The sequence below is a fragment of the Mesocricetus auratus genome, unplaced genomic scaffold (assembly GCF_017639785.1).
Source record: "Mesocricetus auratus isolate SY011 unplaced genomic scaffold, BCM_Maur_2.0 Super-Scaffold_100015, whole genome shotgun sequence".
In the NCBI taxonomy this organism is placed as follows: Eukaryota; Metazoa; Chordata; class Mammalia; order Rodentia; family Cricetidae; genus Mesocricetus; species Mesocricetus auratus.
The window spans coordinates 61,587,761-61,603,185 of NW_024429198.1; the positions used below are offsets into that span (position 1 = coordinate 61,587,761).

Sequence of the window (15,425 nt, forward strand, 5' to 3'; positions counted from 1 at the left end):
GAGGCCAAACCAATGGTGAACTAAAAAAAAAAAAATCTAATAAAGTTGTCCTGCCTCAAGCCTTTTATTATAGTAGCCAAAAGTAGAATAGCATATGAGCTAACTGATTATTCCCTAATCCAGTCAACTTGACAACTAAACTTAACCATTGCCACCAGAGAAGAACAATTATTTGCCCAGTTCAGAACCACAGAGAGCTGGACTAATTTTAAGACTACTGTCTAATTATCTCACTTATGCCTTTTTGGGCCAGTGAGGAGGCTCAGCAGATAAGGGAATTGGCTGAGAAGCCAACAGCTTGAGTTTGATCCCCCTAAGTCACATGTTGAACGGCGAGAAGTGACTACTGAAAGTCTTCCTCTGACCTCCACCCGCATCACACGGCACATGTCCTCCATCCCAAAAAAAAAAACCACTCGTAGATTTTTTTTTTTTGAAACAGGGTTTCTCTGTGTAGCCCTGGCTGTCCTAAAACTCACTCTGTAGACCAGGCTGGCTTCAAACTCAGAGATCCGCCTCTGCGCCACCACCACCCAGCTAATATTTTTTTTAAGCCCCACTAGATCTGCAAAAGATCAAGCCAGTCTGCATTCTAGCTTGGGATGGGAAGATGCTCTCAAGGCCCCACCTGTCCTGAGGAGCTCTTTGAAACTGCTGGCCGCTGGGGAAGGGAGAGAGTTCTTCTCAGGGATGTGGACTCCGGGGGTTGCCCATGCTGCAGTGGCTATCTTACACCAGTGCGATGGGCAGCACTAACCAGCCTCGCCACTTCCCTCCCCTCCCCTCCCCTCTCCCCTCCCTTCCTCCTCACACGCCTCCTCTCCCTGCCTCCTTCCCTTCTGCACTTCTTAAGGTAAAGTGTCTCGCTGTGCTGTCCAGGCTGGCCTCCTGCCTCAGCCTCCCTCCTGAGTAGCTGGACCGTAGGTGCTGCCACCGCCCCCAGCTTATAGCTTCCTCAACAAGACTGTCCAGTCATTCTGAGCAGCACCTTCCGGGCACCCGGCTCCTTCAGCAGAGTGCTACTGTCCCTCTGTCTCCACTTGTCAACTTGGGGGTGGGGGCGGGGCTCGCTGTTCAGCCAGCCTTGCCTATTATGCAGATTTCAGGCCATGGAGAGACGCTGGGTCAAAAGGAAAAAAAAATAATAACAAACAGCGCTTGAGAAGCTACACACGAAGTTGTCCTCTGGCCTCCAAAAACACACATGTGCATGCGCACCCACAATCACACATGCACCCCCACCCCACACCTCCAGCTGCTCCCGGGAGCAATGGAGAAGTTGCTGAGCTCTGGAGAGCGTCCTCGGTTTGAATCCCAGGCCCCACCATGCGGCCCTTGTGAGCCTCGCTGGCCTCTGCATAGCATGGGTCACCGGTAAAGCTTTCCCACCTGCAGCTAGCACAGGCCCTTTCTGAGCCTATCTCTGAAATGAGCACGGGAACATTTCCCAGCTGCCTGGGGTCCCAGTGTGAGCCCGTGCCAGCTGCCTGGGGTCCCAGTGTGAGCCCGTGCTAGCACAGATGCCTCTGCCCTCAGACAGGCTCTAATCTCTTGAAATCACGTTTTAGAAAAACTCCTGTTAAACCACCCCACCCCCAAGTTACACCAGCCTCGAGTCCCACCGGATCCTCCCTCCCCCCACCCCACAGAACTCCTTTAGGAGTTGAGTCCCTTCTCATGAAGCACCTGGCGGACAGTAGGCGCTCACCTAACGTGGCTTTTCCCCAGAACAGCCCATAAAAAGGATGCAAAGACACACAGGAACTCGGGCAGCTGTGTTGGCTGCGCGTCCCTTTAATGTCCTCCGCCTTGGTATGCACTAGCCCAGCCTCCCTTCAAGAGAGAGGTCCAGGGATGGGCATGGAGCGGGCGCTACAGCCCCTGGCTCTTCAGGGAGACTTCCTTGTCCCCAATGTAGCCGTGGATCCACTCGAGGTAGCGGCTTACTTTGGTGTAGACGCCATAGTTGTTGAGTTGCCCACAGCCCTCGCCCCAGCTCACCAGGCCCACCAGGAACCAGGTGCCCCGAAAGAAGACCACCATCGGCCCCCCACTGTCCCCCTCGCAGGCGTCTCTGCTGTCACCAAGGATGCCGGCGCACAGCATGTTCTCCGAGACCACGTTGTTCATGACCTGCATGCACTCGTTCCGCGGGGCCACGGGGATGCGGATGAAGGTGAGGACAGACGTGCGGTTCCTCCTGCCCTCCTTGTCCTTGTCACTCTGATAGCCCCAGCCTGTCACCACCGTCTCCCGGCCAGCCCGCGTGAGCTCACGCTCTGCCAGGCCGTTGTCTGGCAGGCAGATGGGCACGATGGTCTTAGAGAGAGTGGCTGGCTGGGCCAGGCGGAGCAGTGCGATGTCATTGTCACTGGTGCTCCGACTGTAGTTAGGGTGGATTAGGATCTCCTTAATGTCCAGGTCCAATTCCCAGTGGTCCCTGCGCCGCAGATCATACTCGCCTGCAAGGCAAGGGTGCTATCAGAGTAGGCTGGGGGAGCCCGCCTGACCACGGTGCTTCTGCTGTGCGGCTCTGTGAAGCCCGGGACTGGGTCCCTGTGCCTCAGGTCTTTAGCAAAGGCGAGTGCTCTTGCCAGGAGCAGGAATAGTGGGCCCTAGGGCATAAGTTCCTAGGGGACAAGGAAGGGGCTGGTGTGAACTCAGAATCCCCAGACAGAACAGAACAAGGAAGATCTGAAGAGCAGAGAAGCCAGGGACTCGTGCAGACAGGAAGGGAACAGAGAGCAGCGCTGCTGGAGAGACTAGCTGCAGGCCAGCGGGATCCCAAAGGGGATCACCAGCAAGATCCCAGGGAGCACCAGAGAGCCCCGCCCCAGGCACTGCTAGGAAGAATGGTCTGGACCACAGAGAGGAGACAGATTCTCCCTACCAGCTGACAGCTCTGGGGAACAGAGCCACAGGCCATTGCTCACATTGAAGGTGTTGCACAGCGTATCAAGTTTGCCATTCTCAACACACCCCTTCTTTCATTGTGTGTGTGTGTGTGTGTACTTGTGTGTGTGCATGTGTGTGTGCCTGCATGTATGCGCGTATGCATGTGTGTGCTTGTGTTCATGGAGGAGCCGTGTTTATGAGTGCATACAGAGGCCAAAGGTCAATGTTTGGTGTCTTCTATTGGAGTCAGAGCTTCTCACTGAAACTGAAGCTCACAGATTAAGGGACCCCTCTCTGCCTCTCCAGCACCGGGATTAGCTGTGTGCCACCGTGTCTGGATTCTGCGTGGGTTCTGGGAACTGAGCCCAAGTTCTCGTTTTAACAGCTAGGTATTCCTTGGTCCACTCTTCTTCTCTTTGGCATAGGATCTGCTAAAAGACCCTCCAGAAATTGCCACAGAGTGGGGCCTAGACTTGGGGAGGCTCCTGGGGAAGCGACTAGCAAGCAGACTAACGTTGCACAGCTCCACCTCGTCAGCTATGCGAAGCTCACACAGTGGCATGGGTCTGACCATGGCCAGGAGCCGAGGCCCACACAGAGCTGGCCCCACAGGAGTGGGAGCGAGGAGACCTCGGTGTGTGACGGACGCCCCTCACAAACGTGGGCCTGGATCTGAAATGAGCACCGGAACATTTCCCAGCTGCCTGGAGTCCCAGTGTGAGCCCGTGCTAGCACAGAGGCCTCTGTCCCCCAAGCATCCTCCGTGGAGCCTCAGGATATAACAGCCTGAGACAGGAAGTCTGCTCCCCTGCTCCATCCCAGGCTTCCGGCCGCTCCTGCCTGGCCGCAGTCCTCACCCAGCCTCACGGTGAGCTTCTTGGTGTTCTCCACGCAGTGGGCCGCCGTCAGCACCCAGGAGGTGTGAATGAGCGCCCCTCCGCAGGCCAGCTTCTTCTTGGAGTCCAGAAGGATGGCCTGCAAGTAACATCACAGGCTGCCTCTGACAGCCCCCAGCACGGGGCTCATGGCGCTGGCGGTTCTCAAGCACTGCCCTGGGTTCCTGGTCCCACGGGCACACACAGCCTGTGTCGTTCCTACAGTCACCTTGCCCTGCCACCGACACACAGAGAGCTCTCAAGCTGGGGCTACGGCCAGGCCTTGCTCGCTCTGGGAAGCCTTTGTGGTACTCAGGCTGCTTGGGGTATCGCTCTGCCCTGATGGCCATCCTGGTTCTCATCCTACTAAGCTATTTCCAGAGGCGCTAAGCTCCCCAAATCTGTGAACTCCTGGTGTACCCCTGAGTCCAGAGCCTGGGGAAGGCGAGAAACAAGTCAATGCTTGCTCGGTGTTGAAGCTGGGGTTCTCAGGGTGACCACTCCCTTCTAGCTCCCTCCCACACAGGACTCTCCAGAAACAGCCTCAGCTCCCCCCCCCACACACACAAGCTCTGTCTCCCCATCTCTTCCTCAACACTGGCGCTTTCCCTCCTGCTTGCTCCCGTCTATGCTGTGCTGGCTGGTTTTTTGTCAGCTCGACAGAAGCTAGAGTTCTCTGAAAGCAGGGGACCTCAGCTGAGAAAAGGCCTCCCAAACATCCCACTGGAGGGCGCCTTCTTAATTCGTGATTGGTGGAGGACCGCACAGCCCATTGTGGGTGGGGTCACGTGTGGGCTGGTGTCCTGGGTTCTATAAAAGCGCAGCCTGAAGCCAGGCAGTGGTGGCGCACGCCTTTAATCCCAGCACTGGGGAGACAGTGGCAGGTGGATCTTGGTGAGTTCGAGGCCAGCCTGGTCTACAGAGCGAGTTCCATGACAGCCAGGGCTGTTATATAGAGAACTCCGCTCTCAAAAACAAAACAAACAAACAAAAAGCAGATTGAGCAAGCATGGGGAACCAGCCAGCGAGCAGCTCCCTTCCACGGTGTCTGCATCAGATTCTGGCCCCAGGTCCCTGTCCTGCATGAGTTCCTGTCCTGACTTCCTTTGATGCTAAATTGTGATGTAGAAATGTAAGCCAAACAAACTCTTTCCTTCCCACGTTTCTTTGGTCGTGGTGTTTCATCACGGCCACAGTGACTCTATCCGAGACACGCGCCTTTCCCTGCACATGCGCATCCCTGTCCTTACCAGCCACTACCCGTTCCCCTCAAGCGCCCGCACTTCTCTCATGCCCGCAGAGGTCCAGGAAGACTGTCTGCCCCCCTCACCTGCCAAGGACTGTCTCCCTGCTTCGTGAGAGTTCCGTTGATGATCCTCGGACCCGGGTCTAGCTCGTACTCTTCGTCTGCGTCCCTTTTGACGTTCTTGCGTTTCTTCTCTATCCGCCTCCACAGCTTCCCGCATGGGTAGCTCACTGCAAGGGACAGATCGGCGGTCAAGGGCCTCCAGCCTCGACTGCTCCCCCAGGACCCTCTCGTCCGTCTGCAGGAGGAGGCACGGAGTGCAGCTTGGGACTCAAAGGCAAACAGCGCCACCTGCTGGCAGGAACCGGGCAAGCACCATTCAAACACCAAAGCGTCTCCGGAATGACGATGAAAGATATCCCAAGATTCATATACTCCAGGGTTATGGGTGGTCATCCCCGAGATATATAAGGAGAGGCTCCTGTAGGGATGATACCAAGCTCCTAGGGGGAATATAAATTACATGGGCTGGTCTGCGAACATAGCTCAGTTGGTTGAACGCCTGCCTAGCGCACATAAAGCCCTGGGTTAGATGCCCAGTGTTGCACAAACCAGGCACAGTAACGCACACCTGTAATCACAGCGCTGGGAAAGTAGTGCGGGAGGAGCTGAAACCCAAGGTCATCCCAGGCTACGTAGTGAGTTAGGTCAGCCTGTCTCAAAGCGGGGGGCAGGTGATGGAGAAGCAGCTAAGTATTCTTTCTCTTTCTTTCTTCTAAAGTGCATGAGTGCTTGGCCCGCATGTATTTAAGTACACTGTGTGGGAAGCATCATTACCAAGCCTCTCTTCCCATAGCAGTGGCCACACCCTGGAAATCCAGGGCTGACGATCTGCAAGGCCCCCCGTAAGCGCTGACCGCGGGTTGGGGGGTGGGGATCTCAGCGGCTGAAGCAGAGGCGCACCGTCAGCAGGGCAGGCAGGGCGGAAAGCAGACAGCCGCACAGCAGGAGATTCCAGAAGCTGCCCGGCAGGTAAACATAGCGACTGACTTGGCAAACTGAGGAACGACAGTCTCTGCTGGTAGCAGGGTTCCTAGAAGCGCCCCGCAGGAGTCCTCTAAGGTGCAGTGCAGGCAGGACAGACAGCACTTGGGGTACGGTGTGAAGTGACGAGGGAGATTTGGGGAGCCCTCCTCGTGGCTTGATTCCCCCTTCCTTGCCTGCAGAGGCTCATCCCTGCGGAAGGTGGACCAGAGGCCGTGAGAGAGGGGCTACAGACAGCTGCGCAGCAAAGAGTGGTGAGGCTAAGCGGACCATGGGCTGCAAAGACGGCCGCGCCTCTGCCCGTCCTGCTCCTGGGTGCTGCAAAGCCACTGAGAACGCCCACCGGCCTTGTGGGTGTGCTTCCAAGCCCCACCACAGTGTGAAGACCTAAGGGTCTGAACTAAGTGTCCGCCAATGACTCCAGCCTTCAGGAAAGCCTGCAGGAAGGCAGGCCCGTGGGGTCTTCTCAAAACTTCCTGTAGATATTCAGTTAGTTCAGAATACAAAGTTTAGGGTCTAGAGAAATGTCTCAGCGTGTGGGAGGGAGCACTGGATGCTCCTCTTGAAGACCCAGGTTCAATTCCCAGCCACCACACCAGCGGCTCACAACTGTCTGTAACTCCAGTTCCGGAAGAACCATGGCAACAGACATGCCAGTGATGCACATGGTATGCGTGCAAACAGAATACCTATACTCGTAAAATCAACATCTCTGAAAGCATTAGACTTTAAAAGTGTGTTTGTGTGGCTGGAGAGGTGGCTAGAGGCTAAGAGCACTGGCTGTTCTTCTATAGATCCTGAGTTCGATTCCCAGCAACCACATGGTGGCTCACAACCATCTACAATTCAATCTGGTGCCCTTTTCTGGCAGAACACTGTATATGTAATAAATAAATAAATCTAAAAAAATAAAGATGAAAGTGTGTTTCTGTATAGGGACCAGAAGGTAAAGCTGTAAAAGTCCCCTGGAAAGAAGGCAAAATGAGGGCTGGAAAGCTCCGTCGGTAGAGCGTTTGCATGCCCATGTCCCAGCACTCTGGAGGCAGAGGCAGGGGATAAGAAAATCAGTCATTCCCCAGTGACACAATGCATTCAAGGCCAGCTTGGGATACACGAGACTGTTTCAGTGGGCAGGTCAGTCATGGTGGGCAGGTCGGACATGGAAAACAGAGGAGGCGATAAGTATGATTGTTGTAAGAGACCCAGAGGGAGCACAGGGGAGAGTGCCAAACAAAATGATCTCTGAGTGAAGGGAGGCGGGTAGGCAGTCTGCAGGCTGCCAATGTCCTCCTTCCCCAAATCCAACCCCCCAGGCTCACCCACGTCTCTGGAGCAGACCACCTATTGTGGTCTCCCCTTCCTCCAAGCCCCACCTCCAGGAGACGATGAAGGTCTTCTCCAGGCTCCCACCCATCCTGCTGTCCCAGCCTCCGTCTAGCACAGACACTCCCTGAATACCCAGCCGCCGGCCGTGCCTGGCAGGGTCCCAGAGCATTTCCTACCAGGCAACCCACAGCCATAGCACAACCTAAAGAGCCAGAAAGAGCAACAGGAACCAAGGAAGAGAACACTATAAGCACCTAAGATTGCAGTCACCCCAAACCCAGATGCTTAGAAACCGATGTAGAGACACAGCCAACAACAGACAGGACGAGCTTCCACCAAAGCCCAGCAATGCTCGCAGGCCACCAGCGACGCAATGGAGTTGAAGCACCAGACAAAGACCTCAAAGATGGTCTCTACGAATACACTAAAGGTCCTTTAAGAGGAAATGAACAAATCCATTAAAGAAATCTTTGAGAGCAAACAGAGAAACCCTGTCTCATAAAACCAAAAAAAAAAAAAAAAAAAGAAATCTTTGAGAGCAAAAAACAGTAATGAGAGGAAGAAAACTCTTCAAGACTCGCAAGTACAAACAGAATCAATACAGAAAAATTCAAACTGAGGGGAAACTGAAACAGAAAAATTTAGCAACTTGAGCAGGAAACTCAGAGGCAAGCCTCACCAACAATATACAAGAGATAAAAGAGAAAATTTCAGCCATTGAAGATAATATAGAAGAAATGGACACTTTGGTCAAAGAAAATATTAAATATTAAAAAAAAGTCCAGGCATAAAGCATTCAGGAAATCTGGGACACTATGAAAAGACCAAATCTAAGAATAATAGGAATAGAGGAAGGAGGAGGAACACAGGCCAAAGACACAAAAAATAATTTCTTTTTCTTTCTTTTGCTTTTGTTTTTTTGAGACGGGGTTTCTCAGTAGCTTTGGAGGCTGTCCTGGAACTCACTCAGTATAGCAGACTGGCCTTGAACTCACAGAGATACACCTGCCTCTGCCTCCCGAGTACTAGCATTAAAGGCGCTCGCCACCACTACCCAGCAACAAAAACATATTTTCTTTTTTCTTTTTTTTGGGGTTTTACGAGACAGGGTTTCTCTGTATTGTTTTGGAGGCTATCGGTCCAGCCCGGCCTCGAACTTACAGAGGTCCGCCCGCCTCTGCCTCCCCAATGCTAGGATTAAAGGCGTGTGCCACCACCGCCCAGCCAAAAAAATATTTTCAACAAAATCATAGAAGAAAATCTCCCCAGTCTAAGAAAGGAGATAACTATTAAGGTACAAGAAGCACACAGAACACCAGACAGAATGAACCAAAAAAAATGAATTCCCCTCCTCACATAATAATCAAAACAATAAACATACAGATCAAAAATATTAAAAGCTGGGAAGGAAAAAGACCGTGACACACAGAGACAAACCTATAAGAATAACACCTGGTTTTTCCATGGACTCTAAAAGCCAGAAGGCCTCGGAGAGATGCTCTACAAACTCTAAGAGACAACAGATGCCAGCCAGACAACTACACCCAGAAAAACCTTCAATCACAATAGATGGAGAAAGAAAGATAAATGGTGTTGGTCAAATTGAATGGCTGCATGTAGAGGAAGGCAAATTGGATCTATATTTAGCATTCTTCACAAAACTCAACTACAAGTGGATCAAATACCTTAACACAAGCACGGAGACACTGAACCTGATAGGTAATAGCCCTGAGCTCATTTATACAGGCAAGGACTCTCTGAACAGAACGCCAGGTACAGGCACTAAAATCAACATCAGTAAGTGGGTCTTCATGAAACCGACAAACTTCTGCAAGGCAAAGGGGAGTGTGAAAAGACCTTTACCAACTGCACATACAACAGACGGCTGAGGTTTAAAGTGTGCAAAGAACTCAAAAAACTGGACACCAAGAAAACAAATAACCCAATTTAAAAATTGTGTATGGAGCTAAGCAGAAGCCTCAAAAAAAAAAAAAAAAGGAAACACAAATTTCTGTGAAGCACTTGAGGGATTTTTTGACACCCTCAGCCAGGAGGGAAACGCAAATCAAAAGTACTTTGAAATTAATCAGAACGGCCAAGGTCAGTGACACAAACGACAGCTCACGCTGTAATGGATGTGAAGCATAGGGGACGTGCGTCCACGGCTGGTGGGCGTGCACACTTGTCCAGACACTGCGGAAATCGGTGGGCAGTTCCTCAGGAAGACGGGAATCGATCTACCTCAAGATCCAGCTATACCACTCTTGGGCGTGTGTGTACCCAAAGGATACTTCATTCTACCCCAGAGATACCTACTCAGCCGCATTAATAAAAGCCAAAAGTTGGAAACAACCTAGACGTTTGTCCCTGGATGAATGGATAAAGATAATGTGGTGTGTTTACAGACTGAAATACTGCTCAGCTCTAAAGTAAATAAATGAATAGAACCATGAACGTCGCAAGTAAGTGAATGGAGACAGAAAAACAAAAACCGTCCTGAGTAGGGTATCTCAGACCCAGAAAGACAAGTATGGTCTGTCTTCTCTCACATGTGGATGCTAGTTGTTAAGTCATTGGCAAGCAAGCGACAGTCTACATGACCACAGAGGTTAGGTGGAGAGTAAGGGACTATAGAGGACGATGGCTCTCCTTAGGAAACGGAAATAGCACAGATAGTTACAGATGGACGAGGGGGAGGACTGGGGTGGGAGGACCAAACACAGACGCCAGGGAAGATGGGGTGAGGTGGGGAATGTGAGGAGGGTGGCTGAAACTAAGTGCCATTGGAGGCACTGTGTGGAGACCTAGCGCAGTAGAGCATATGTATGTGCATGTATTGTATGTACGTGTATATATGTCTATGTCTATGTATGTGCAATCTAAATGAAATTGCCAAATAACAAGGGAGACAGAGGTACAACAGAACATTTCTTGTCACCGAAGGAAGCTTCCAGTACCAGGAATGCATTACGTCTAATTGAGTTCTTTGCCAAAGTTGTCCAAGGGAACCTCCAAACAACCCAACCTATTGCAAGGGCACTGGTGGTTCTTTACAAACCAATGGTAAAGCAAGGCCCTATTGCTGAGGAGAACACCGACAAAACTCCTTGAACATGGAGAATTCCAGCTGGTGTCTACCTAGGGCCTACACCGCTAGGGACTAGTATTCATGGTACCGGAAGGTTCTCTGCATGCTGACAAAGGAGAAAGGCAAAAACCAACCCAGCTACTGACCATCCCATCGACAAGAGTGCCCTGCAGCACACACACGCTGGTGCAGTCTTCACCACACGCTGGAGTCACCAACCAGCATCTGATCTGAGTTAAGGCCCGTCCCTCGAGGCGGCACCCACACCTAACAACGCTGCTTAGGTGGCCAGAAGCCTGAGACCAGGTAGGCAGGGACTAGGGGAAAACCAAATGTTCTGCTAAAGGAACACAGCAACCAAGGACCCCGGTGACACTCGGCTACACCCAGAAGTAAATGGTCAACACAAAGCAAAGTCATTGGCGGTTCTGTCAGAAAACTGAGTCAGGGCTTTTTTTTTTTAACCTCAGCATATATATTATGGCTTCCAGTTTGGGTTTTTTATGGGATTCCTGTGTGCGTGTGTGTGTGTGTGTGTGTGTGTGTGTGTGTGTCTGTATCTATATGCATTTCTTGGGCTTTTTCTTTGGATCTTTTTCTTGTTTTGGCATATTTCAATTTTTAAATTTTATCTTATTTTATTTAAAGATTATTCTCCTGTTTTCTAAGGAGAGACAGAAAGGTTGGGCCCCCGAAGGGAGGGGATGAGAGGATGAACTGGGAAGAGTGGGGGGTAATCATAATATATTGAAATAAACCCTTTTTTTCTAACAAATCACATGTTCACATATTTATTTTATACATACAGATTATGCGGGAAACATTTTTAATTAAAAAATTTAAAACTCGGGGCTGGAGAGATGGCTCAGAGGTTAAGAGCACTGGCTGCTCTTCCAGAGGTCCCGAGTTCAATTCCCAGCAACCACATGGTGGCTCACAACCACCTGTAATGAGATGGGGTGCCCTCTTCTGGCCTGCAGGGATACATGCAGGCAGGACACTGTATACATGTTAAATAAATAAATCTTTAAAAAAATTAGAACTCAGCTGGGCGATGGTGGCACACGCCTTTAGTACCAGCACTCCGGGGGCAGAGGCAGGCAGATGTCTGTGAGTTCGAGCCCAGCCTGGTCTACAGAGCAAGTTCTAGGACAACTAGGGATACACAAAACAAAACAAACAAACAAACAAAAATAACCGTGTCTCAGAAACAATTTTTGACCCTTGATAGTTAAATGCTAGTCATTATAATAGTTTATTAAGGTTTTATAGGGGAAATCTATTCTTTTAACAATATTCTGTTTTCTTTTTATCTTACTTTTTGTCTGTTGGTTCGTTTTGTTGTGTTTTTTGGAGGCAGGATTTCTTGGTGTAGCCTCGACTGTCCTAGATCTCTCTGTCCTCGAACTCAAAGAGATCCACCTGCTTTTGCTTCCAGAGTGCTGAGACTAAAGGCGTGTGTGACCGCCGCCTGGCTACCCTGACTTCTCAAACTACACCACATAAGCAGATTCATTCAAAAGAAAAATTCAAGGAAAACCTAAAAGAAAGGCAGAGTCGGGGTTCTGCGAGGAAGTAACACATCCAGGAAGGCAGAAGGAGGAAGACACTGATGCCTTGTGTCCTAGGGCAGCTCAGAAACTGTGCGCCTAACAGGGGTGCTCCAGGGGCGCCCGAGATCTGGCCAACAGGCAAGGGACTGCACGCCGGGTCGGTGTGTGTGTGTGTGTGTGTGTGTGTGTGTGTGTGTGTGTGTGTGTGTGTGTGTGTGTGTGCGTGTGTCCCTCTGGCTTGGGTCCCCAGGATGCGCTCGCTCTCGGGGCGCTCCCTGCCTCCCGGCCTGTGCTCTCTGCGGGCAGGCCCGCCGTGGCTCACCGGTGGGCTTGCAGCGCATGTGGTCATCCGCCAGCTCGTAGCCCGGTGCGCAGGTGCAGCGCCTCCCGCCGCCCTCCTCCAGGCAGTAGTGCGCGCAGCCGCCGTTGTGCACCTGGCAGTCGTGGAAGCCGCGTTCTGTGCGACAGGGGAGTCCGGATAGCTCGCGGTGACCCTACCACCGGTTCCCCACCCCACCCCACCCCGCTGCCTCCCCGGGGCCCCTCACCCTGCTGGCAGAACTTGCCCTCCCAGCCCTTGTGGCAGAGGCAGATGAAGCTGCCCAGACTGTCGATGCACGTGCCGTGGCCACAGCACGGGCCGTCGCACTGGTGGTCCAAGGGTGGAGCCGCGCACTGGTCACCATCTGTGAGAGACAGCGGGGTGGGGCAGCGCAGGATGTGGGTACCTCCGGTCTCCTCTCCGACCTCCACCGGCCCTGGAGCACGCATCGACTATCCGTCTATCTGTCCATCCAGGTATCCAAGACTCACTCACCAAAGTACTTGATCCAGAAGGCCAGCTGTGGCAGCAGAGAGGTGGAGAGTCAGGGCCCCGATGCCTAGCTTAAGGGAAGCCCACAAGGTGTTGCCTCCTCCTGGATGCGAGCTGTCCAGGGATGGGCACGGTGCTCTTGGCTGCCCGGCCCACAACACCCTCTCCATACAGCGGGACTCTGCCCACGGGGTCATCTCCCTCCACAGTAGCATCCTCGGTGGAAAGAATCTAAGTCCCTTCCCTTCTGTATTTCTAAATAAGTCTCAAGTGGCTGAGGCTCAGTGTGCCCTGTGGGGACAGACATTAGAAAGTCTTGGTCACCCACCTAATCTTAAGGTGCAGGACAGCGTGGAGGAGAGGAAGATGGCCTGACCACAGAGAGGGAGAGATGGGTAGATAGGCAACCACTGGAGGGCTGCCCGGACCTTCTCCCTGAGCTTAATTTCAGGGTCCAGGTTCCTAGAGTCCCCCGTGCCCCCACCAAGCCTTTAAATAAAATCAGCATTGATGGGGAAGTCCTGTTTATATGTCAATAAAGCACTGTTGGCCAATAGGGAAGCAAGATAGGTGGGACTAGGAGTCCAGGAGGACTCTGGGTAGGAGAAACACAGGGAGACATCATGTAGCCCGCCAGAGAAGTAAGATGTCTGTCCGGTAAGAGAAATACTTAGATGGGTTAAATACTTAAGTCAGAGCTAGCCAGTAAGAAACAAGCAAGGCCAATAGCTTCATAATTAACACCGCGTCTTGTGTGTTATTTGGGGACTACAACGTGGTAGAGCCCAGGTGACTGGTGGGGAAAAACCAAAGCAGCTGGCAAGGAAAAGACTTCACCCTACACAGCATCTACATGACCAACCAACTCTTAAGACTCCAAAAAGGGCCCCGATGGTAGTCATCATGCCCATTGCTCCTCTAGGGTCTCATCCAGCCACCAGCCCATCCCGAGGCCCCCACCCACCCACCCTCTGGACCTAGCCTTGTGGTCTTACTGTGTCATCCACATTTTGGAAAATCTCCTTGGCTTCCTCAAAGTCACAGATCTCCTCCATACACTCCCGTTCCAGGTTGCCCGGCCTCATCTCCTCCAGGAAGCTGTTGGCACGTTTGGTCCGTAACACCTGGTGGGCACGCTCACTGCTGGAGAACACTGGGTCTGCTTTGGGATGGGAGTCAGTGTGGTGGAGAGGTCCCAAGACAGGCCAAGAGGGATGTGAAGGATCCCAGGTGCAGAAAGCCTGGCCAGACCTCACCCTGGTCCCGCCGACCTCACAAAACTCCAGGGCATCCCTGCTTTTCTGCCCTGTTCCCAGGATCCCCGGGAAAGCAGCAGCACGGTCTTTCAGAGCACGAGCTCTGGAGCAAACAAGCAGATCTTCCTCTGAGGGCATGCCTGGAATACTCGACAAGGTGTTCTTGTGCAGAACGAAGCGCTTAGTTAGGGACAGTGCCAGTATCCTGATGCTGATAAAACTGAAGGCATGTGTACACGGAAACAGCCTTACACAACGTCGTCTAATAGTAACATAAATAGTCATAAAAGGACGAGACTGCAAAGTGAAATCTGTCTCACGCTTCTCCCAGCACAGCTGAGTGAGCCCTTCTCGTCTCTCCCCCTGACTTCCAGCACCCTCCACCATACAGTCCCCGTTTCTTCCCTTGAGCAGGAACACCGTCCCCCGGTTCTGAGAGATGCCCGTCTCGGGAGCGGGAGAAAAGCTAAGAGGGAGGGACTGAATCAGAAGCGTGCAGGCGGGGCTGGAGCAGTGCATGCAGGCGGGGCTGGAGCAATGCGTGCAGGCGGGGCTGGAGCAATGCGTGCAGGGAGGTTGTGCCCGGGAGCTGGGGTGGCTGAGGGGCCAGAGAGCTGGTGTGGGCAGGGCGGGCTAGAAGAGGACTCGGTAGGTAGACAGGGCGCTCAGAGGAGGACGCAAGTCCTGGAGACAGCTGAGGCAACTCCAGAGAGGTCCACTTGCGCCAGTGCCATGCGAAGCCAGTGGAGGTTCTGAGGGCCTTGCGGGGAGAGGGGTGGAGACAGTCTTACCGAGAGGGGTCGGTGAGCTAGAAATCCCCCAGGTGGACAGGAACAGCAGGAACATTCTGACTCGCCACATCCTGGAGCTGCTGACACCTGTCTGAGGAGAACCTCTAAGCTCCAAGGACACCTGCAGCCGTTCCGGCCCCCCAGCCCCCTAAAGTGGAATGAAAGGGTCATCCCTGAGCAGGGGAGACCATACGTGGGTCACTGGAGCACTTGCAAACATGAAGACTTGAGTAAGCTAGAACAAAAATCTAGGTGTCAAACGTGGCATGTGTTTGTAATCCCAGTACCAAGGAGGCAGAGGCAAGCGGATGCCCGTGGATGGCTGGACAGACAGCCAGGGTTGCTAGCCTGCTGGACCAGCGCCAGCTGACAAGTGCCAGGCCGGTAGGAGACCCTGACTCAAAACACAAGGTGAATAGCTCTAAGAAAATACCTGAAGTCTGTCTCTTGCCTCCCCATGTGAGCATGCATGCTCACACGTGCTCGAGAGCACACAGACAGACAGACAGACACAGATAGACAGACACACAGACAGAC

At 52.5% G+C, this 15,425-nt stretch overlaps 1 protein-coding gene across 1 annotated transcript; it reads right to left on the minus strand.

Moving 5' to 3' along the window:
• Positions 1–1,762: 1,762 nt before the first annotated feature.
• Proc (protein C, inactivator of coagulation factors Va and VIIIa) lies at positions 1,763–14,973 on the minus strand. The gene is given in 8 exon segments (XM_040758017.1): positions 1,763–2,462; positions 3,753–3,870; positions 5,101–5,246; positions 12,350–12,497; positions 12,499–12,713; positions 12,845–12,869; positions 13,837–14,000; positions 14,889–14,973. Coding segments are annotated over 8 exon segments (1,476 nt in total). The 5' UTR covers positions 14,959–14,973; the 3' UTR covers positions 1,763–1,872.
• Positions 14,974–15,425: the final 452 nt, after the last annotated feature.